Genomic DNA, 23185 nt, shown 5'->3' with positions numbered 1-23185 from the left:
GAGAAGGCAAATTCGGGAAGCAACTAGTAAAAAACACAAGACAGCTTAGAAGTACTACATTTTTCAGTGCAGACTAAATTATGTTAATAAGAAGCATTTGTATGGCATTTTAACACTTACCTAGCTATTGGAAATGCATGATCTTACATAATTCTCAAAATAAACCAGCAAGGTAAGCATTATAATTAGTAGATGAGGAAACTGAGGTTCAGGGAGATGAAACGGCCTGTGTGTGGTCACACTGCCAGTTAGTGGATAACTCAGAAGGACACCTTCATCCTGCTTCTAACTTCTTTTGTACCGGGATCCTTGCTTTTGCCATTGAGGGGGATGCATTGTATGTAAGTATGATTACGTATATGTAGGTATGTGTCTGTATGCGTGTCTGTGTGCCTTTGTATGTGTTCACAAGGGTAGATGTTTCTTCAGACCTCATCTCACTCCTATCCTTTCCTCCAATCAGCCCCAGAGTATGGCCGGAATATCCTGAAGTTCGTGTTTCATGCTATTTGTGCAGTGTCCAGTGGCTTTATTCTGGGTCCCCTTTCATAGATATATGGTGGCCTCTCAGTGCTGGACAGGTCTCCAAACCGTCCAGAAGGTGAGGGATTTTGTGACCCCATGAAGTGATTGAGCATGCATGCACGCCTTATCTAGGGCTTCCCAGGGTGGCTCAGAGGTAAAGAATCCACCTGCCCTTGCAGGAGACGCAGGTTTAATCCCTGGCTCAAGTAGATCCCCTGGAGGAGGGCATGGCAACCCACTCCAGTGTTCTTACTTGGAGAATCTCATGGACAGAGGGGCCTAGCAGGCTACAGCCCACAGGGTCGCACCGAGTCAGACACGACTGAAGCAACTTGGCATGCACACGTGACTCTCAACACTTCCCTGAGGGCCTCAGAAATATGGCAGCAGAGAATAAAGAACCGCTGTCTCTGGCCACACCCAGCAGGTCCTGGATGCTGGGGTGGGGGTGGGGTGGGGGCTGCTGCAGGCAGAGACCTGGGAAACAGGTTTGCAGAAGCCTGTAACAGGCCTCCTGGAGCAGCACAGCTGTGCTGCTCCCATGGAAGGGAGGGTGGAGGAGGACCCAGCAGAAGGGCCACGGTCTGGGGCAGGATGGAGAATGGCAGACCGGAGCAGAATATGACCAGCTCCTTATGACCTGGGCAGATGAAAAATGCAAGCTGAACTTGAAGTCACATGGGGCTCGAGTCCCACCCCTCTGCTTCCTCTTGGTGCCATCCTGACAAGTTACTTCAGCTCTAAAACCTAGTTGATAGTAATGTGCATTTCACAACTTGCCATCAGGATTAAATTAGTTGATTTGATGAAATATCACCTGGTGTACAGTAGGTCCTCTCAGGGCTGCATTATGACTTTGGTGGGCCCTGGGCACTTTCGCTTTCAGTGGGCAAAAATATTAAAAAATTTTTGTACTACTGTGTTGGTATAAACATGAATACAATCCAAGCCAGATTATATTCATTTGTGTCGTGAGCTGTGCTTAGTCGCTCAGTCGTGTCCAGCTCTTTGTGACCCCCGTGGACTGTAGCCCGCCAGGTTCCTCTGTCTATGGGGATCCTCCAGGCAAGAATACTGGAGTGAGTTGCCATGCCCCCCTCAGCTTTTAAAAGAAATTAAAATATCTTCATGGACCTCTTAAATATCTCATGACCCCGAAGTATCAGGCCTGTCATGCCTGATGGATAAATGGGTTCAGGGGGCTCCATCACGTTTGCTCTTAAAGTGTCTCAGAAGCTGTCAAGTGCTGTGGCCGCAAGGGTCATGGTCATTCTTTCAGGAGCCTCCCCCACCCTCCTGTGTGTCCAGCATTCCTGCTCTCTCTGCACTGAGTGTCATGCTTCAGTGTCAAGCTTTTCAGTAAGAGGGTGCCCTCTGGCCTCTCCCTCCCTTCAAGCCCCTGGACACCATGGAGATGCAGGCCTGGAAGTTCTGATGTGGGGTGGCAGGCAGAGATCAGCCTGGATGACCAGAAGCTCCAGTGGACCTCAGGGTGAAGGAAGGCAGCTTTTTAACTTTTAATTTATATAATTTACATTTATATTTAACTTTTTACTTTTATAGCTGACTAGCAATGTTGTGATAGTTTCAGGTGGACAGCAAAAGGACTCAGCCGTGCATATACACGTATTCGTTCTCCCCCGAACTCCCCTCCCATGCAGGCTGCCATATAACAATGAGCAGTGTTTCCTGTGCTATACTGTAGGACCGTGTTGGTTATCCACTTTAAATACAGCAGCGTGTACATGTCCATCCCAAACCCCCTTAACTAAGCGGAGAAGACAGCTTTGGTAGCTAGATGTCCACTGGGTCCTTTCATAGCAGCCCTCATAGTTGCAACAGTGCCCTCTAGTGGTCAAAATCTCTCCACACTGCGCTGCCTCACCTGCCATCCAAAGCGGCTCCCAGGGTCCAGGGTCTGAGGGTTGTGTTGATATTGGAGTCTTTGCGTTTGTCTAAACCCCTCCCTCAATCCCCTCAAATCTCCCTCAATGAGATTTGAACCCAATAATATAAGTAAATCCACAACTATCTGTGATGCGTTCATGTACACACAGAGCCAAGATTAAGCTCTAGATCACTGCTGTCTCTAGAAATACACTAGGAGCCACAAGGGCAAGCCCCATATAAAACTTTAAATGTCCTTAGAAAAAGAAAACGAAAGAGATGGAATTAATTTGATATTATATTTTATTTAACCTATACATAAAAACACCATCCTTTCAACAGATCATTGATATAAAATTACTAATGAGATATTTTAGATTTTTTTCATTAGATGTCTTTGAAATCCAACATGTAATTTACACTTGTGGTACATCTCAATCAGAACACTGAATCTTCTTGAAAAAGAACAGACGCACATATATGTATAACTGAATCACTTTGCTGTACAGCTGAAACTAACACAACATTAATCAACTATACTCCAAAACAAAGTATTTTACATACTTCATAAATTTTATAGGTGAAAAAGCAGATCCACATTATCTGCATTTTTCCAGTCATACTTAAAAGTTTTCCAATAACTGAATCAAGTAAGAAATTTTTACATTTAAATGTAAATTAATTAGAAAATTTTAAATTCAGTTCAGACTATTCACATTGCAAGGACTCAACAAATGTTTGGTGTTTCCTGAATTGGGCAGTGTAGGCTAGATCATAAAAACAGTAGCAGGAAGAACACATGCCCTTGTGGAAACAAAGCATATCTCCCTGTGGAAGACAATTATTTATAAATTTAAAGTCCTTGGCCAGGGTTTCCTGAAATTAGAGGGCAGAAACTTACATGGGGGCATTTGTAAGAACTGAAGACACCTCACCCATGTCCACAGATTTGCTGTGCTCTAGGGTGGGGGCTGAGAGTTTGCATTTTGGGGAAACCCAAGGACCACACTTTGAGAGTCATCACACAGTATCTGGCAGATGTGCAATCACAGGGGAGCTATGTCCCTGTTCCTGCTGGTTCCAGAATGCACCAGGCACGGTGCTCAATCAGGACTACCAAAGACAGGCCCACAGGCAATCCACTGGAGAGGGGGGAGAAGAGATAAATGTAAGTGCTGTTATTACTTCTTCATGTCTATTTTAGCACACAGTTTGTGTAGTTTATATATCTCTCTCTTTTTTTTGCCACACTATATGGCATGTGGAACTTCCCCGACCAGGGATCGAACCTGTGCCTCTGCATTAGAAGCATGGAGTCTTAACCACTGGACCACCAGGGAAATTATACATAGTTTAGTACACATATATTGGGCTTCCCTAGTGGCTCAGATAGTAAGAATCTGCCTGCCAATGCAGGAGACGCAGGTTCGATCCCTGGGCTGGGAAGATCCCTTGGAGAAGGAAATGGCAACCCAGTCCAGTATTCTTGCCTAGAGAATCCCATGGACAGAGGAGCCTGACAGGCTACAGTCCATGGGGTTGCAAAGAGTGGGACACAACTTATCTACTAAACAACAACAACAAAGCCTCTGACAAGGCAGGCCAAGGCCTCTGATCTGGTGTGGGGACCAGATAAACTAAGACTCAAGCCAGACCTGTGCTAACGGAGTCAGTGGTCCCCACCTGCACAGGTTTTAGGGGCTGGAGTCCAAAATCTTGGAGCTGAGGTTGACCCTGAGCCCCAGACTTTCCTTTTTTAAATTTTTATTTATTTATGTATTTACTTATTTTTCATTAATTTACTCGGGCTTTCTCTAGTTGCTACAAGCAGGGGCTACCCTTCCTTGTAGTACACAGGCTTCTCATTGTGGTGGTTTCTCTTGTGGAGCACAGGCTATAGGCATGCAGGCTCAGTAGTTGTGGTGCAGGGGCTTTGTTGCTCCCTGGCATGTGGGATCTTCCTGGCCCAGGGATCAAACTTGTGTCCCCTGCATTGGCAGGCATATTCTTATCCACTGAAACTTTCACAGGCAGCAGCAATGCCCCTACACTGTCCAGGGGCGGGAGTGCACCCCCAGCAACATCTACAAGGGCCCTCCCCAGCTCCCAGGGGATCAGGCGCAACACCAGGCGGTGAGCACACAGAGCGTCCTGGGAACAGAGCACAGCCCGCTGGCTCCTGACCCTCCACCCCCAGAGCAGCCCCCTGAAAACCTCCTGCACAGACGCTTAATGGGGAGAAGGTGCACCAGGCAGCTCACAAGGGACACCTCCCAGGGTCCGAGGCCTAAAGGAAGCCATCTCCAGCGGGGCTATGCCGGGAGATTCAGGAAGCGCCCCTGCCACTGCTGGCTCAGGTCCTCAATCGTGTCCCGGAGCATCCGTGTCCAGTCGTCGCCCTTCCGCATTGGGGTGCAGCGTGCCTCCTTGTGCTCCAGGGCGAGGATCTCCGCCGGGGTGTCCAGGGTCAGCCGGGCAGCCCGCACAGCCTCTGGGAACTTGGCTGCAGAGGCAGGAGCCAGACAACAGCGGGGAGGGCTGGGGGGAGAGGGGGAGGTGAAAACAGGGGGTGGAAGACAATAGATAGTGGGGCAGGTACCGGAAGAAGGGGAGGAGGGAGAAGAAGGAATAGGGGAAGGTTAGAGGTAGGGTGGAGAGAGAGAGGGAAAAAAACATGTTTGGTCCCTTGAATTCATCTCTGCAATGCCTCTGCTAGCCAACTGCTCCTCCTTTTTGGAGTTCCACCTCTCTCTTCTGGGACCACAGTCTCAGGACACACCTTCACTCAGCACCCACTATGCTCATAAAACCCATTTGTGGGACTTCCCTGGTGGACCAGTGGTTGAGACTCTGTGCTTCTACTGCAGAGGGCCTGGGTTCGATCCCTAGTCAGGGAACTAAGATCTCACGTGCCATGTGGGGCACCCCCCCTCCCCAAAAAAAGCAAGTTGGTCACATTCCTGTCCCCCCTGCGTGGGGAAGAGGATGGGCCCAGAGAGGTCCCAAGGGGTCCCCTCTCCCCAAAACTCAGGTGCCCACCACTAGTACCTGGGCTGCTGCCTGTCCACCTGCTGGTAATGGCAGCTCACGGCCACGGCCGAGCAAGGGCACAACAAGTACTGGTTCTCCTGCCAGCAGCGGCCCATCGTCCGGGTGATGGCCTCGTCCGACACTGATTGAGACGTTACTGCCTCCGAAAGCTGAGGGGAAGTGGGGAAAAGGTGACAAAAAACCCGCCACTGATTACAACCATCTGGATACACATCAGAAACTCAAATGAAATGTTCAGGTTGAATGGCTCAGATTCAGCTCAGAGAAAAAGCTAGTTTCCCATGTTTCCCAGTTTTAAACAGATTCACTCAAGTTAGAGGAAGGACACGTTTGAGTTTCAGGTCAATACATTTAGTTAGAATTTGGCTCTGAATCAGCAAAATAGAACATAACGCTTGTTCAACAACCAAAGGAAACACAGGCTAAGGGCACTCAAGCATTCCTAGTGCTTTGCTGTTAGTGCGCCCCCTCCCTGTAGGTGTGGGAATAGCTTCCCATCAGTTTCCACCCAGATGTCCAGCTTTCCTTTAGGAAAATTGCCCACTACCCTCAGAAAAAGGAAGACTCCCTTTTCAGTGCTCCCTCGGTGTAGACGGTTTATTTGATCATTCTCTGAAAATGCACTGCATGTGCCAAAAACCATGAATATAATCAACTTCAATCAATAAAGACCATGTTGCTGCTGTTTAGTTGCTAAGTTATGTCTGACTCTTTGTGACCCCATGGACTGTAGCCCACCAGCTTCTTCTGTCCATGGGATTTCCCAGGTAAGAATATTGGAGTGGGTTGCCATTCCTTTCTCCAGGGGATCTACCCAACCCAGGGTAGATCTATCAAACCCATGTCTCCTGCATTGGCAGGTGGATTCTTTACCACTGCGCCACCTGGGGAGCCCAATAGAAATCACAGGTTATTATAAATTGTTCAGACATCCTCCTGACCCATTATGGTTCACAGCAGACAATGAGTGTTTTATTTATATTTGTATCTCTAGCACCAAGCACAGTTCCTGGCTCATGGTCGATAAGTAACATGAATGAATGAATGAACAAATGAATGAATGTTGTTTCAGCAGATGGAGTAACTTCTACATGTACAGCCAGGGAGAGAATGAAGAACTAGGGCATATGGTGTCTGTCTTCACATAGCATCTCATTTACATGAGAAGGAATATCAAAAAAAACCATTAAATAAGCTAAACTTTAGTTGTATTATGGTGTTTATAGTCATGTTCCCACCAAATTTATATGTTAAAGCCCTAATCCCAATATGATGGTATTTGTATGTAAGGCTTTTGGGAAGTAATTAGGTCATGAGGGTGGAGCCTTCATGAATGGAATTAGTATCTTTATTAGTGTCTCATATTCCCCCATATGAAGATACAAGAAGGAGGCCTACTACCACCCAGAAGGGGGCCCTCACCAGAATCCAGCCATGCTAGCACCCTGACCTCGGTCCTCCAGTCCCTGGAACTGTGAGAAATACATTTGTATTGTTTATAAGTCACCAGTCTGTGGTACTTTGCTATAGCAGTCCAAACTGATTAAAACAGGTTGCATCGAAGAATCATAGGGAGACTTCCCTGGTGGTCCAGTGGTTAAGACTCCTGGATTTCAATGCAGCGTTGGGGCAGGGTCGATCTCTGGTGGAGAACCACAGGCCATGGCCAAAAAAAAGAGAGGAAAAGAAGCACAGATTCCAGATGACAAATTCCACACCAGTCTGTATGAGTGACTGAGTCCACAGAACTGTCTCTAGTTCTGGGAACAACTCGTTAAGATGGACATTAACCACTCAAAATTACACCATGTAAGGGACAGCTAAAGGAACCAGGAAGGCTTAGCAGGTAAACGAAGATTCTCTTCAAGTAAGGGAATCAGCTCACCAGTACACAAGCTAGAAGGAACAGATTCTGGCTTGACATAAAAAACTTTGTAATGACTACAGCTGATGTGAGGTAGTGAGGTCCTTGTTGTTGGAGGTATACACGGTCTGGATGACCAGTTGGTAGGAATGTGGTAGAGAAAATTAAAGTCAAATTCAATATATGAAATCCTTTTTTGATATTAAATAAGTTTCCATCACCAGGTTACATTAAAATAAAAGCAATCCCTCCCTAGAGGGCTTCCTAGTAGTTAAGACGGTAAAGCATCCGCCTGCAATGCAGGAGACCTGGGTTCAATCCCTGGTCGGGAAGATCCCCTGGAGACAGAAATGGCAACCCACTCCAGTATTCTTGCCTGGAGAATCCCATGGACAGAGGAGCCTGGAGGGCTACAGTCCATGGGGTCGCAAAGAGTCGGACACAACTGAGCAACTGAACCCTAGACTCCTATCCATCTAGGAGACAAACTTTCTCCTTATCCTTTATTTTTTTAATTTAATTTTTTGGCAGTGCTGTGACTTGCAGGATCTTAGTTCCCTGACAAGGGATCAAACTCAGGTCCCTTGCAGTGGAAGCACAGAGCCCCAACCTCTGGACTGCCAAGAAACTCCCTCTTCTTGTTTATTTTTTTAAAAAAAGTTCATTGAACAATAGTCTCTGCACATACTGGATGGGGAAAGTGGCTTCCAGTTGTTATAATTGGAAATCAACAACAATAATGAATAAAATAATGATAGCTAATATATTAAGCCCTATATTGCCAGGCAGTATGCAAAGTGCTTGATGGACTTAAATCATCAACAGTGCCATGAGGCAGGCATTCTCATGATTCCCATTTTACAGATGAGGAGATTGAGGCACAGAGTTTAAGAAACTAATCCAAGGTCTCATAACTGGCTTGGAGTTATATGCATCTAACTCTAAACCAATAACCTCTACCACCTCTCCCCATTCAAAAAATAAATCCTCATAAACTGACTGCAGAAGTGTGAGGCTTATAGCAGGTACTCAAAAAAATACCGAAGCATCTCCTTCCCTTGAAAAGATTTTCAAAGCCAGGTCTGGTCTTGTGGCTGTACCCTCTCCTTTCTCCATGGTATCTGAGTGGTAACTGACCTTGCTGTGCAGCTCCTTGGGTAGACCCACACTTTTTGTCCTTTCAAACTGCTCCATGAGGGCTCTTATCACCTGGCTGTCAGAGCCAGATAGCAGCCAGAAGATCCTCTCCATGTTGTAGGGAACCTGAGCAGAGAGACAGGGTCCCAGGGGTCATGCTGACCTCAGCCCTTGTCCACCTCCACCCAACCAACACCTGGGGCAGACCTGCACACGCATCCCACCTGAATGTCCATGGCTGATGCCAAGGTTGGTTTGACTGCTTCAGAGAGAGAGAAGTCTCCCCATTGGACGGTCCTGTGGATGATGTCATTGCTGTTCACTGCCACGACCAGGTGAATGGGCAGCCCCATCTTCTGAGCGATGCATCCAGCTTATGAGAGGAGAACAATGATTTCTTAGACATGACACCAAAATCACAGACAACAAAAGAAAAAATAGATAAATTGAACATCATCAAAATTAAGAAGCTTTTGTGCTTTTTGAAGCTTTGTGCTTCAAAGGACACTATCAATTTATCACTATAAAAAGACTACCCACAGAATAGGAAAAACCATTTGAAAGTCATATATCTGATAAGAGACTTGAACCAAGAATATATAAGGAACTCTTACAACTCAACAATAAAAATACAAATAATCTGATTAAAAAATAGGCAAAGGACTTGTGCAGACATTTCTCAAAAAAAGATATACAAATAGCTAATGGACACATGAAAAGATACTCAACATCATTGCTGCTGTTGTTTAGTCACTAAGTGGTATCCAACTCTTTTGCAACATCTGTAACCTACCAGGCTGCTCTGTCCATGGGATTTTTCAGGTGAGAATACTGGAGTGGGGTGCCATTTCCTCCTCCAGGTATCTTTCTGACCCAGAGACTGGCAGGTGGATTCTTTACCAATGAGCCACCAGGGAAGCCCACTCAACATCATTAGTCATCAGGAAAACACAAACCAAAATCACAATGATATACCACTTCATACCCACTAGGATGGTTAGAATCAAAAAGACAGATGTTAACAAGTCTTGGTCAGGATGTGGAGAAATTGGAACCCCCATATACTGTTAGTGGGAATGTAAAATAGTGCAGCCACTTTGGAAACCTGTCCAGCAGTTCCTCAAAAAGTTAAGCACAGAGTTCCAGTATGACCCAGAAATCTACTCCTAGTTTGCATATACTCAAGATAACTGAGAACAGATCCACACAAAAACATATACACAAATGTCCATAGCAACATTATTCATAACTAAAAAACCAAAGCAATCCAAATGTCCAATAACTCTTAAATGTATAAACAAAATGTGACACATCTATACAATAAAATAGTATTCAGCCATAAAAAGAATAAAGTACTAACACATGCTACAATATGGATGAACCCTGAAAATGTTATCCTAAGTGAAAGGAAGCTAGACATAAAAGGCCACATATTAAATGATTCCATGTACATAAAATGTCCAGAATAGGAAAATCTACAGAGATGAAATAGATTAGTGACTGCCTAAAGCTGAGAGAGATGAGGGAATGACGGCTTAATGGGAACAGGGCTTCCTCTTAGGGTGATGAAAATGCTCTAAAACATTATGGCGATGGTTGCACAAATCTGTGTGCACTAAAAATTATTAAGCTGAATACTTTAAACGGGGGAATTGTGTGGTATGTGAATCACACAGCAATAAAGCTGCTACCAAAAAAAAAAAGGAGGAAAGAGTAGGAGAGAGTTACTGTGCCCTGATGCTATTCTCCATGCCAAACCCTGCCCCCACCAGGTCCTGACACACACCATTTGCACAAGAGAAAATGGAGGTTCTGAGAAGTTGAAATGACCCACCCAAAGCCTGCTTTGGGCTTCCCTGGTGGCTCAGATGGTAAAGAACCTGCCTGTAATTCGAGAGACCCAGGTTCGACCCCTGGGTCGGGAAGATCCCCTGGAGAAGGGAATGGCAACCCATTCCAGTATTCTTGCCTGGAAAATCCCACGGACAGAAGAGTCTGGCAGGCTACAGCCTATGGGGTCAAAAAGAGTTGGACATGACTGAGCTACTAATACTTTCACTTTCAGAGTCTGCTAAGTGGCAGAGTAAGGATGTGAACTTAGAGGTCTGTCTAAGTCTGGAGCACATGCTGAGTCCCCAGACTAAGCACCAGTGCTTTCAGGCTGAGTCTCCTGGAAAGCGGCTGAGGGAGGAAAGAGCAGCAGCTACTGTCCACCCTAACAGCAGCTCCTGTTTGCATGAAACAAATAAGGAATGCCTCACCCCTAGAGATGGAAAGCCCAGAAAGGTAACGTAGTTTAGGAAGGTTCCTATTTCCATGAATAGTTCCTCTCTATGAGTAAGTAAGGAAAAGGCAATGGCACCCCACGCCAGTACTCTTGCCTGAAAAATCCCATGGACAGAGGAGCCTCGTAGGCTGCAGTCCATGGGGTCGCTACGAGTCGGACACGACTGAGCGACTTCACTTTCACTTTTCCTTTTCATGCACTGGAGAAGGAAATGGCAACCCACTCCAGTATTCTTGTCTGGAGAATCCCAAGGACGGGGGAGCCTGGTGGGCTGCCGTCTATGGGGTCGCACAGAGTCGGACACGACTGAAGCAACTTAGCAGCAGCAGCAGCAGCATGAGTAAGTAAAAGGAGTTAGGGATACCCACACCACCCAATGTCACTCAATTTTGCAAAGCACTTTCACAGTCTTATTTCATGAGATCCTCGGTAAATGCCATGATATCCTTGCATGACAGGGGAACAATGGAGGCTTAGGAGGTCCAGGGGCTTAAAGTCAAGCGGCTAGTTCCTGATGGAGCAGGGCTAGATCGGAGATCCCTCTGCAAACATTGCTTTTGTGCCAGGCACTGTGGCAGATACAGGGCACAGGCAGGTGATACCATTCCCTGGGGGGTGATGCAAATGGGCAGTGTGGTGGGCTTCACTCCATGGACAGGGAAGAAGGCTGAGCCGTCCTTGTCTAACAGCCAGCTCATTTTTTCCATCCCTGTGTTAGCTGAAGTCAGAAAGACTCCTGAGCACTAAGATGCTTTCATGGTCTCACCTAAGCCAACCTGGGCACCCATCAGAAGCGATGCCACTAACAGAACTATCAGAAAAAAGTCACGTCCATCAAGAGGCAGCCGCATAAGCTCAAGAGGGCGAAGACTCTGAAGCCAGCTTGCCTGGGCTGCCATCCTGGCCCTGGGACTGACAAGTGCATAACCAAGGACAGGCTTTCCAAGGACTTCCTGTGGCACAGCCTCCTCATTGTAAAATGAAAGTAACAGTATTGTGCCCCTCATAGGCTCATGTGAGGATTAAATGAATTGATATGAGGGAAGCATTCAGAGCACTGCCTGACACATAGTCAGTGCTTGATCAATGTTCCTATAAATTATTACAGGAAATGATTTTCATGTCACGCAGCTTTATAGCACTCGACCTTCACAAAGTTCACATACACACAGAATCTAATTTGCACCTCACGCTCGTCCTGAGAGATATGATAAGCGGTCCAACCTCCCTTTGATAGCTGAGGAGTGCCGGGAGCCAGCTCACGAGATCCCACCCGTGACAGAGTCATGAGGTAGAGGGCTGATTGAGCACGGCTTCTCAGCCCTCAGGGATTCTCGGAAGGCTGCCCCAGCACTCACCTTAAAGATGATATCTGTCTTTCTGATGTTTGCTACAATAAACCTCTTCTTATTTTCTGTGACTTAGAAAAAAGGCTTTTCCTGATTCTCTTCTAAAATAGATCAATCTGAAATCTCAATCGACAAGGCCCCTGAACGGTAGCACCCTAAATAAAATTATCTGGGATATAAAATATGCTAATCTAAATTCCTCTTGCTAGCATATTGGTTTGTTTAATAAATGTACCTGTGCCTTTGGAGCTAATGTGCTTGACTGCCCCTTAACAACAGAACAGCATTGAGAGCCTCCACACAGAAAGCCCCAATGGGCACAGAGCCCTTTGTAGGAAAGAAAAGCTTGTTAGAAAATATAAGAAATGTTGCTTTATAAAACTGTAACTTAGTCTATACTTACTCATTATGCCTTTTCTACTCTTAATGTATTTAGCCTATATAATGAAAACATAACAATTAGAGATTTGTATAAATAAAAGTTTAGCTTTAATACAAATAATAAGACAATCGTTAATTCAGCTGGTGATTTTGCTAAGAACTGACCCTTGTGCTATATTGTTTCAGCTTGCTGTACTATGACTTTACGGAACCACGTTCTTTTCTGTTAAGCTCATGGCATAGAGTAAATTACTGAAAACAGGTTTTACCTTGAAACTTTCTATTAATGAATTCTTTCCTGCTGTGCCTGATACAAAAGTGTCCTGGCTGATCAACCCTTATCAATAAAAGTCACAAGATGTTAGCAGGCCTCTGGGCCAGAAGATGATGTAAACAATTTTAAACCTTTTATAACTTAGAAACACAAACAGTGTTCTGGTTCCGATATGGATCAAAAACTGCTGATCCATCGAGCTGATCTGGCATGACTCTATACTTTACATTTGTTTCTATGTACCACTAAAAATATAAAAGCTGTCTTAAAAACAATAAAGTCAGAAGACACTTGGAAACACCACGACTCGCTGTGTCTTCTCATACGTATCGCCGACGCCGTCCATCCTGAGGGAACCCTGACCTGCTGGAGCTGGACTCCGGCAGAGGAGCTGAACCTAAGGGACAGCCGTTCATCTAGTAAAGGACAGAACTGGAGCCAGAAGCCCAAGTCCAGGACTCTTTCCACATCACACGGTCTCCGAGAACACGCTGTGCCAGGCGAGCCCTTATCCTCAGAGCAGGGAGCTGGCCAGGGCTGGGAGGAAAGTCCACCTTCCTGGCAGAGGGCTCTGCCATCCAGGAACAGCAGCTGAACCTTCACCTTATCTCCCCACACTCTGCTGAACGACACATCAGATCAGGCGGCCGAGCACACTGGGGTTAACCCGTTACTCTCCCCCTGTGGCGAGAGGCGGGATGTTCTCCTAGGAAGTCAGGGGGACATTTTCTGGAAGGTTCTTTTGTGTAGTTCCCCATCACCTAGGACCCAACCTGGGCTTCCATGGTGGCTCAGTGATAAAGAATCCACCTCCCACTGCAGGAGACCGAGGTTCGATCCCTGGATCGAGAAGATTCCCTGGAGAAGGAAATGGCAACCCACTCCAGTCTTCTTGCCTGGGAAATCCCATGGACAGAGGAGCCTGGTGGGCTACAGTCCTTGGGGTTGCAAAGAGTTGAACATGACTAAGCGACTAAACAGCAACAAAGGACCCAACCTAGGTTGTAGCCAAAGGGTTGCTGGGAGGACAAGGACCATGGGCATTTTTCGGGAAAGCCCATTTCCGTCCAGGAGTCTCCTCACCTGCAAGGTTACCGGCAGCCCCCGTTGGCACAACCACCTCCACGGTGGGCAGGGGGTGCGTGTCTAAGGATGGCACACACTGGAAATAAGCAAAGAAGTGGTGGGCGATTTGCACGAGGACCCGGGACCAGTTGATTGAATTCAGACTCATCAGGTTGTGCTTCTTGACGAAGGCCATGTCAGCAAACACCGTCTTGATGGGCTCATCCAGCTCATCGCTGTTACCCTCCACTGTCAGGGGAGAGAGGAGAAGGAGCTGTCAGGAGCACAGAGAACCCCCAGATGGCCAGCATGTGCCCACAAGGCCTTTCAGACTGAGCCCATCCCACTGGGACCTTCACTCAAGCCATGGCTCATATCCTTGTGGTCACATTTCCAATGTTTCTACCATTATCTAAAATTAGATAGTAAATGTCAACCTTCTGGGACATTGGGGGAAGAATTTCTCTTCGTAGTCCATGCTTTCTTCCCCAGGCTCTGGGAAAAAGGACAGGATAGTTTATCAGATTGTAAGATGGCGAGAGCCTGAGCTTTACTCCATGGTTCTCCATCAGGGGCTGAGGGGAAAGAGTTGCTCTTTCTGTGGGGTCTGCCCTTGTTCCCTCATTTAGATCAAAGGGTGGAGGTTCTGCCCTCGGCTCCTACGTGGCAGGGAAGCTGGTACGGGCAGGATTTCTCCTTAAGCTGGGTGTGTGCACACTTAATTTATGGATGAATTATTGGGTAATTGTTGGGCAAATTGGCGCCTAGTCCAAGTTGCACCCCTCAACCCAGCCCGACCAGCAATCAAGCCAACATTAATCTCTTATCTAAAACCTGGGTCTATTTCTCCATTGAATCCAAACTTGGAGGCCAGAGGGGGATAAGATTATTGGGGGTAATGCCAGAGGAGGCGTGGAGGTTACCATTCATTTCACCTTTCATCACGGAGTAGCACTGAGACTGCAGGACTAACTCTAGATCCATGTTACAAGGGGGATATTTGCTGGGGTTCAAGAAAAAGATTCACTGCTTTTAAGAGACAGCACAGGAAGAGAGACTTGGTTACCTTCAGTAACCATCATGAACCACAAAAAGCTTGAGAATTGGGGAAGATGGAACCAAGAATACTTGGCTCCCAGAAAGCAGTGAAACAACCAGTCGGAAGCCCGTTCCATTTCTAGACTTACAGGTACATAAGCTGGAAAATATTCCTGTTCAAGTCAGTCTAAGTTAGGTTTTCTGTTACTTCCAGGCAAAAACATCCCAAATAATATATAACTAGCATTGGCTGATTATCCTGTGCTTAAGAAGAATCGAGTATATAATGTACAATGGATATTAATGACTTCAGAACACATCAGTGTCTAAGACACAACAATCCAGGTCACCCATCTCTGCTCCCTGAGCTCCCTAGTCCAGGGGAAAACACACACCCACTGCTAGCTCCCGAACTAACACATATCCTCCTGGAAAACAAATCAGAAGATTCCAGAAAGGAAAGGAAGAACTTGAACGGTACTGTTTTGAAATAAAAACTAATTTATGCACATTTATGACATACTGTATTCATCACCATCCACATGTCTGCCACATTTTTCTAATGTGCACCGTTCTCCAACTCGTGATCAGGAATGATGCTTCTATACATGCCTTTAGATAAAAGCCTTCCAACATCTGTATACAAGGAGAGAAGGATGCAGGTCCAGAACAGAGTCACAAAAAGCTATTCTCTGATCTGATTCTAGGCAAAGACAGTCGCAGATCCATAAATATCAATTCTGGTGCTCAGGGTTTAACAGAAACCCTTAGGAACCTGAATCTTGTGCATTCAAACCTTGCCATGACTGCAGGAAAATGCAGCCAGATGCTCTGCTCAGTCACGTCCAACTCTTTTTCGACCCCATGGACTGCAGCCTGCCAGACTCCTCTATCTATGGAATTTTCCAGGCAAGAATGCTGGGCTGGGGTGCCATTTCCTACTCCAGTGGATCTTCCTGACCCAGGGATCAAACCCGCATCTCTTGTATCTCCTGCACTGGCAGGTGGATTCTTTACCACTAGCGCCACCTGGGAAGCCCAGTATGTGGCCAGATACGGGCAATGAATTACCAAGGTTAATTCTGCCAACACTTGTCTTAGCTAAACAATAAACTTTTCACTGGAATGTATATGCGTTTGCTAAAGAAAAGAGTAGAAGAGGCTTTTTGTTTGCTCTTGAACAAATAGACAAAGAATACTCGTGCTACTCCCCTGGGTAACGATTGTTTTCACTGTGTTTTTGGTCCTTGACAAAATTGGTATTATATAAAACATCATCTATGGGATTATAACAGGAGGCCAGGTCAGCCATAGAAGGAGGGTTTTCTGTTACCACATTTGTTGTCCTGCCAGGTGAGTGACCAAACCAAGTCAGGCTACCTAGACAGCTTGCCCCTGGCCACAGTGCACAAAACTTCACCAAGATCTCTATTGCTCGTTTTCCTACCCCTTCCTTGGGGCTCCCTGGGGTGCAGTGGGGTGTGACAGGTAGAAATAAAAAATAAAAAAGTATACAAGTGTGTGTTAGTTGCTCAGTCAGATCCAGCTCTTTGCAACCCCATGGACTGTAGCTGGCCAGGCTCCTCTGTACACGGAATTTTCCAGGCAAGAATACTGGAATGGGTTGCCATTCCCTTCTTCAGGGGATCTTCCCGACCAAGGGATTGAACCTGGGTCTTCCACATGGCAGGTAGATTCTTAACTGTCTGAACCACTAGGGAAGCCCACAATAAAAAGTATGGCTCCACTCAAACTCACCCTGCCTTCCTACACTCTTGGGCTTCATAATGATTAAATGCACTCAGAATAGATGGCCAGATATTAAGGTTTTTTTGCCTTTCTGCAAGCATAAAATGCTATGATTCATAATGCGGTTCAGGAAGTAGGAGTCATGAGCCACAGGTACCACTGAGTAGCTTCCTATTTTAAATACTTACACCTGCTAACCAAATGCATTAGTTGATTCAACACTGCAAGGGAGGGTGTGAGCTGCCAATATGTAACAGCACATTCTCTCAGAGGGCAATGTGTTTTTGCCCTCTGAACTTCAGTGCCCTGGAAAAAAATCCAAGTCATCTGGCTCAGGCTATGGCTCTGGGTGGCTGCCTTGCAGACATGGCACAAACAGGTTGAATGTGCATGGAGGTGGCATTCTTTGGGGTATGGGTTTAAACCTGCACTTCCTTGGATGTACTATTTATTAGTAATGGTTTATGCACCAGTCACCTCCAATAGTTTCTGAGACTGTATAGCCACGAGCCTACTTAGGGCTAAGTCAGGGCATATACCAACCTCAAAATACGACTGATGAAGGAAGGGAAGGAGAGAGAAAGGAGAGGAAGAAGGATGCTCAGCTAGACAACTGATTAGTTTGGTTCCAGTCCATCTCTCAACATAGAGCCACTCAAGGCAGGGTCATGCTGTCCCCACAGCCTCAGTCCCAACACTCACCTCCGAACACGTGGACGTTCTCTCTTAGCACTGTAGTCATCTGGAGCTCCTGAATCTTTGTACAGTGACCCTTGGGCAGCAGAACAATGATGTCCACATTTTTTGCCCCCTGAACACTCTCAATGGCAGCACTTCCTGTGTCCCCAGAAGTTCCTGGATGGGAAGAAGGAGGAACCCTTCTCTTTAGACAAAGGGAGATGGAAAGAAATTGGCCCCTAAAGCACAGTTGCCAAGTGAGGGGATACCCTGGAGGGTAGGAGCCCAGTACTTAACCTGGGGTCCTTGAACCTCCAAAAGACCCATGGATAGAAATCAAGGCACCTGTGAAGTTGGCACCATATCATCTATGTATTTTATTTATTTTAATTATTACTCTGAGAAGATTCTATAGCCTCCATCAGTCTGTCAAAAGGGTCCACGGCACAAGAGAATGTTAAGAACCCTGCTCTACAAATTAGGAGGTTGGGATTAACATATATATACATATATTTGAAATGGGACTTCCCTGACGGCTCAGCAGGTAAAGAATCCACCTGCAATGCAAAAAACACAAGAGTTTGATTGTTGGGTCAGGAAAATCCCATGGAGAAGGGAATGGCAACCCACTCCAGTATTCTTGACTGGGAAATCCCATGGACAGATGAGCCGGGTGGGCTACCGTCCACAGGGTCGCAAAGAGTCAGGCACAACTGAGCACTTCACATGTATAAAATAGATAACCAACAAGGACCTAGTGTATATCACAAGGAACTATACTCAATATTTTGCAATACTGAGAAATCCCATGGACAGAGGAGCCTGGTGGGCTAGAGTCCATGGGGTCGCAGAAAAGTCAGACACAACTTAGCGACTAAACAACAATAGATACATATAACTGAATCACTGTGTTGTATACCTGAAACTCACATGGTATTATAAATCAATTTTTAAAAAAAAGCTGCTCTAGAAGAATCAGTACACACTCCCCAAGAGACACCAGTGGAGGGCATCCCATGGGTGGACACCGGCCAGTTGGGGTGCTGTGGGGCTCCAGGGCACATGCCCAAGATACACACCTACAACCACGGTGATGTGCCTCTTCCTCTTCTCCAGAAAGTACTGCAGGAACTGTGCTGTGCAGCACAGGGACAGGTCCTTAAAGGCATAGGTGACCCCGTGCCACAGCTCCAGCACGTTCAGCCCGTTCCTCAACCTGGACAGATGCACCACCTCTCTGTGGCGGAATCTGCTGAAGGCACGATCAATCAGATCTGCAAGGGGAAGGAAGGGAAATTGTACAGTGAAAATGGCATTCTCTCTCGTCCTCCTCCAGGGCTTCCCAGGTGGTGCTAGTGGTAAAGAATCTGCCTGCAAATGCAGGAGACGCAAGAGATGTGGGTTTGATCTCTGGATTGGGAAGATCCCCTGGAGGAGGAAATGGCAACCCACTCCAGTATTCCTGCCTGAAAAATCACATGGACAGAGGAGCCTGGTGGGCTACAGTCCATGGGGTCACAAAGAGTCGGACACGACTGAGCACACACACACACTCGTCCTCCAAGTTCATTCTTAGTCTCTTTACACTTTTAAATGTGAATTTTCTATCTTGTTACCAGATAAAAAGACCTGAAATTTTTATCATAAAGGATACTGTGTATGAATGTAATTGTATAATCCTAGGGGCAAAAGTTTGGAAAGACATGAACCAAACTGTTCATGGATTCCTCACAGTGATTCTCCCATACAGCAGAATTGATGCTGTAAGACTTCGATTTTTCACTTTATAGATTTCTTCACCATTTGGATTTCTTGTGTGCATGTATTCCTGTAGAGATTCAATTAAACAATCATGCAACAAACAAATCAAGTATCTCATCTCTTCTAATTTTCCTTCCTAAAGATAGAGAGTTGTTTCTTTGTTTTTGCATTACTTAATCTCACACCTGTGATGCCAGAAACTTGGGATCCTACCTAAAGCTAAGCCCATCTAGAGTAGCATTTCTCAAACGTTAATTGGCAAAGCGGTCACCTGGGATCTTAAAATGCAGGTTTTGGATCAATAAGTCGGAGGAAGTAATGAGAATTTTAACACAACCCAGGCAATGCTATCAGGGCTGGTCACTGAACTACATTTAAAATTTTTTTATTTATTTATTTTTATTACACCCAGAGTAGCTGTGGATGGGCTACTCTCTAGCTGGGGTGAGCGAGCTAGTCTCTAGTTGCACGAGCTAGCTTCTTATTGCAGTGGCTTCTCTTATTGCAGAGCACGAGCTCTAGGTGAGCTGGTTTCAGTAGTTGTGGCGCACGTGCTTAGTTGCCCTGCAGCATGTGGAATCTTCCCAGACCAGGGATCGAACCTGTGTCCCCTGAACTATCAGGCAGATTCTTTACCACTGGATCACCAGGGAAGTCCCAAACTACATTTTGAGTTATTTTCAGTCTCAAACTCTCACCATTAGGTTATGGATTATATTATACAGTTGGTCTATGGACCAGCAGCACTAATATCATCTGGACGCTTGATGCATGCATGCTCAGTTGCTCAGTCGTATCTGACTCTTTGCAACCCTATGGGCTGTAACCCACCAGGCTCCTCTGTCCATGGAATTTTCCATGCAAGAATGCTGGAGTGGGTTGCCATTTTCTCCTCCAGGGGATCTTCCCCACCCAGGAATCAAGAACCCACATCTCTTGAGTCTCCTGCATTGGCAGGCAGATTCTTCACCCCTGCACCACCAGGGAAGCCTGGACGCTTGATAGGAATGCAGAATTCTCAGGCCCACCCCAGATCTACTGAATCAGAATCTGCATTTTAACAAGATTCCCAGGGACAATCTGTAGGCACAAAACAGTCTGAAATGAGCTGGTCCAGAACACTCTCAAAGTTCCTTCTGGAATTACCATTTGAGGAAATAAAATAGCAACCTGTGGGTCTGGGTGCTTTATATACTGTGCTGTGTTATGTGTTATATATGTGCTGTGTTATGCTGTGCTTAGTCGCTCAGTCAAGTTGGACTCTTTGTGACCCCCTGGACTGTAGCCAGCCAGGCTCCTCTGTCCATGGGGATTCTCCAGGCAAGAATAATGGAGTGGGTTGCCATTCCCTCCTCCAGGGGATCTCCCCAACCTGGGATTGAACCCAGGTTTCTCGAATTGCAGGCAGATTCTTTACCATCTAGCCTCCAGAGAAGCCCAGGAATGCTGAAGTATATGCAAGAAGGAAATACTAAAACATTCATCATTCCTCTATTCATCATCTCATTCAAAGTCAATGGTGAAATCCCTAGTCTTGAAAAGGTTTTTTTAAAAACAAATTCTCTGCCGATTACTTTGGCATTCCCCACACTGAGGGTGGGAGTTGGAATGGATGAAGCTCTTTGAGGATATTTCCAGTTCTGGGATTTCAGAGTCTGGGAAAAACTCCAAAGTTTGGGAACTATGACTGGGAACTTGTTAGTCATTCAGTCACATCCGACTCTTTGTGACCCCTTGGACTGTAGCCCGCCAGGCTCCTCTGTCCTTGAAATTCTCAGGCAAGAATACTGGAGTGGGTAGCCAGTCCCTTCTAGAGGGGATCTTCCCAACCCAGGGATCAAACCTGGGTCTCCTACAGCGCAGGCAGATTCTTTACCATCTGAGCCACCTGGGAAGCCAAACTTTGAGAAATATGACTGGGGATCTCCTAGGGGTTAAATGATGGATTTACAACTCTGGGGGCTGGGCTGGCAGAATAGTGAGGTGGGAGAGTAGAAAGGCAGAGGGGTGCTCACCATTTAGGTCATCTCTAGGAATGAGCTCAGGTCCAATGAAGAGGCTGCACAGCTCCTTCACCAACCTGGGGTAGGAGAGCATGCTCCACTCATGCAGGGTCTCTCTGCCCAGCTGTGGAAGCTCCTCAGGCATGTAGAGGCCCCCGTCTGGAGCATAGCCAGAGAAGAGCGCCCCCTCGAAGTCGATCCGTGGGGCCATCCCCCGAGTGCTGACATACCACATGATCCCAGGGGCCTGCAGAGGGACCAGCGCCAGAGGCACTTAATCTCCAAGCTCAGTACCCCATGGGGCAAGGCCCAAGTACACCCAGCTCCCTCAGCTAACCCCTAGGCCATCACTCATCAGGCAGGCATGTGTGCTAAGTCACTTCAGTCGTGTCCAACTCTTTTGTGACCCTATAGACTATAGCCTGCCAGACTCCTCTATTCATGGGATTCTTCAGGCAAGTATATTGGAGTGGGTTGCCATGCCATCCTCCAAGGGATCTTCCCAACCCAAGGATCAAACTTCGAGTCTCTTATGTCTCCTACATTAGCAGGCGGTTCTTTACCCCTGGCACTACCTGGAAAACTGAGTCAAATGGCTTGACTTTAACCATTGTTTAAGCGGTTAAACGTGTTTAACTTTAACCATGGTTTTTCAAGAAGTCATGTAGAGATGTGAGAGTTGAACCATAAAGAAGGCTGAGTGCCAAAGAACTGATGCTTTCGAACTGTAAAGCTGGAGAAGACTCTTGAGAGTCCCTTGGACAGCAAGGAGATCAAACCAGTCCATCCTAAAGGAAATCAACCCTGAATATTCACTGGGAGGACTGATGCTGAAGCTGAAGCTCCAATACTTCAGCAACCTGATGAGAAGAGCCAACTCATTGGAAAAGACCCTGATGCTGGGAAAGATTGAGGGCAGGAGGAGAAGGGGGTAGCAGATGATGAGATGGTTGGATGGCATCACAGATGATTCAATGGACATGAGTTTGAGCAAACTCTAGGAGATAAAGAAGGACAGTGGAGCCTGACCTTCTGCAGTCCATGGGGGTTGCAAAGAGTCTGAACAGCAACAACAAACCAGATAGAGAAGCCCAGAAGCTGAAGCAGCTGCCACAGGACGTGGTGAACTGGTGAAGTTAACCAAGAAAATCAAGCACCTGGATTGGACTGCTGAACGGGGACTCCAAGCATAAGAAGGGGACTGGACTAATGACCTCTGGCGCATGATTTTATCATTTGCCCCTGTGACTCCGCTGGGCCCTATTCCAGGGTGGAGACGGGTCAGAAAATATCCGACCAATAATCTGGATGAAGAGCAAAGGAAACAAGAGACGGTCGCAAGGCAGGGAAACATCTCAAGAGCTCCTCCTACAGGCCAAGAGATTTTCTGAGCAAGGATGGGGGCAAGGCGGAGACTTAAGCCCCGGCGGCCGAACCCCCGGCGGCGATCACTGCGCCCCTGGGATGGTGGCCAAGGCAGGGCCATGGCAGGCCCCGCCAGCCTCTCCAAAGTCACTGGCACCAGTCCTCCGGCTGGCCTGGCCTTGGGCCAGGGCATTTTTGATCAGGTCTGCGGGATAAAGTTCCACTCCCAGCCTAGGAAAACCCAACAGGCTTCTTAGTGTCGGGGCTCTCCGAGAATTGCGGAAATCCTGCAAAATTTTCGAAGCGTCGGGAACCCTCAACCCTCCCAAGGTTTCCTCCAAGTCGCAGCGCCCGAACTAGAGGCTGAAAAAAAGGGGGCAGGGAGGCCGACCCAGCTACGCCGAACACAGGGTTGAGCGACACCGCGAGAAGTTTCGGAGCTCAGAAGTCTCGCTACCGATGAGCTCGGAGAGGGCGCCGCAGTTGCCGGGAGGCGATGCGGGCAAGGGATCCGGGGCCAGCGCGCCCGCCGGAGGCTCGGCCACTGGGACGCCGGCTCGCGTGGGGCGGAACCGCAACCCCCACCCCGGAATCGGCCGGCTGGGCTGGGTGGTGCGAGGGCTGCAGGAGCCGGGGCGGCGTGGTTACCCGGTCCCAGGCTCCGGAAGCGGCGGGCTAGGCCCCGGAGGCGGATCGAGCGCAGCGGGAGTGCCAGGCTCCGGTTTCGCGGGCGGGACTCGGCGGGCAGCATCCAGGCTTCCGGTCGGAGGA

General features: G+C 47.1%; 1 protein-coding gene across 3 annotated transcripts; it reads right to left on the bottom strand.

Moving 5' to 3' along the window:
• Positions 1-2697: 2697 nt before the first annotated feature.
• On the bottom strand, positions 2698-23179 carry THNSL2 (threonine synthase like 2). Of its 3 annotated transcripts, none has more exons than XM_081592932.1 (9): positions 23063-23153; positions 21062-21296; positions 18365-18559; positions 17310-17462; positions 13839-14069; positions 8689-8837; positions 8465-8590; positions 5461-5612; positions 2698-4950 (listed from the first exon to the last, which is right to left on the bottom strand). In XM_081592932.1, exons 2-9 carry the CDS (start codon positions 21282-21284, stop codon positions 4725-4727), a joined length of 1455 nt encoding a protein of 484 aa, XP_081449058.1. In that variant the 5' UTR covers positions 21285-21296; positions 23063-23153; the 3' UTR covers positions 2698-4724. The 3 variants fall into 3 exon arrangements, with proteins under 3 accessions (XP_081449058.1, XP_081449059.1, XP_081449060.1); XM_081592933.1 differs by having other exon boundaries at positions 18365-18537; positions 21127-21296; XM_081592934.1 differs by lacking the exon at positions 21062-21296 and having other exon boundaries at positions 23063-23179.
• Between the last annotated feature and the right edge of the window lie 6 nt (positions 23180-23185).

Source organism: Giraffa tippelskirchi, chromosome 4 (assembly GCF_054371585.1).
Source record: "Giraffa tippelskirchi isolate mGirTip1 chromosome 4, T2T-mGirTip1v1.2.pri, whole genome shotgun sequence".
Lineage (NCBI taxonomy): Eukaryota > Metazoa > Chordata > Mammalia > Artiodactyla > Giraffidae > Giraffa > Giraffa tippelskirchi.
This window is presented reverse-complemented; position numbering and strand designations above follow the sequence as displayed.

Bases quoted from the DNA above. Each gene is read 5' to 3' on its own strand.
- THNSL2 (XM_081592932.1), bottom strand. From the start codon at position 21,284: ATGTGGTATGTCAGCACTCGGGGGATGGCCCCACGGATCGACTTCGAG. The intron at 8,838-13,838 runs GTGAGGAGACTC...TCCTCTCATAAG, and splicing joins GGCTGCCGGTAACCTTGCAG to CTGGATGCATCGCTCAGAAG. The intron at 4,951-5,460 runs GTACTAGTGGTG...CTCTCCCCCCAG, and splicing joins GTGGACAGGCAGCAGCCCAG to CCCTCCCCGCTGTTGTCTGG.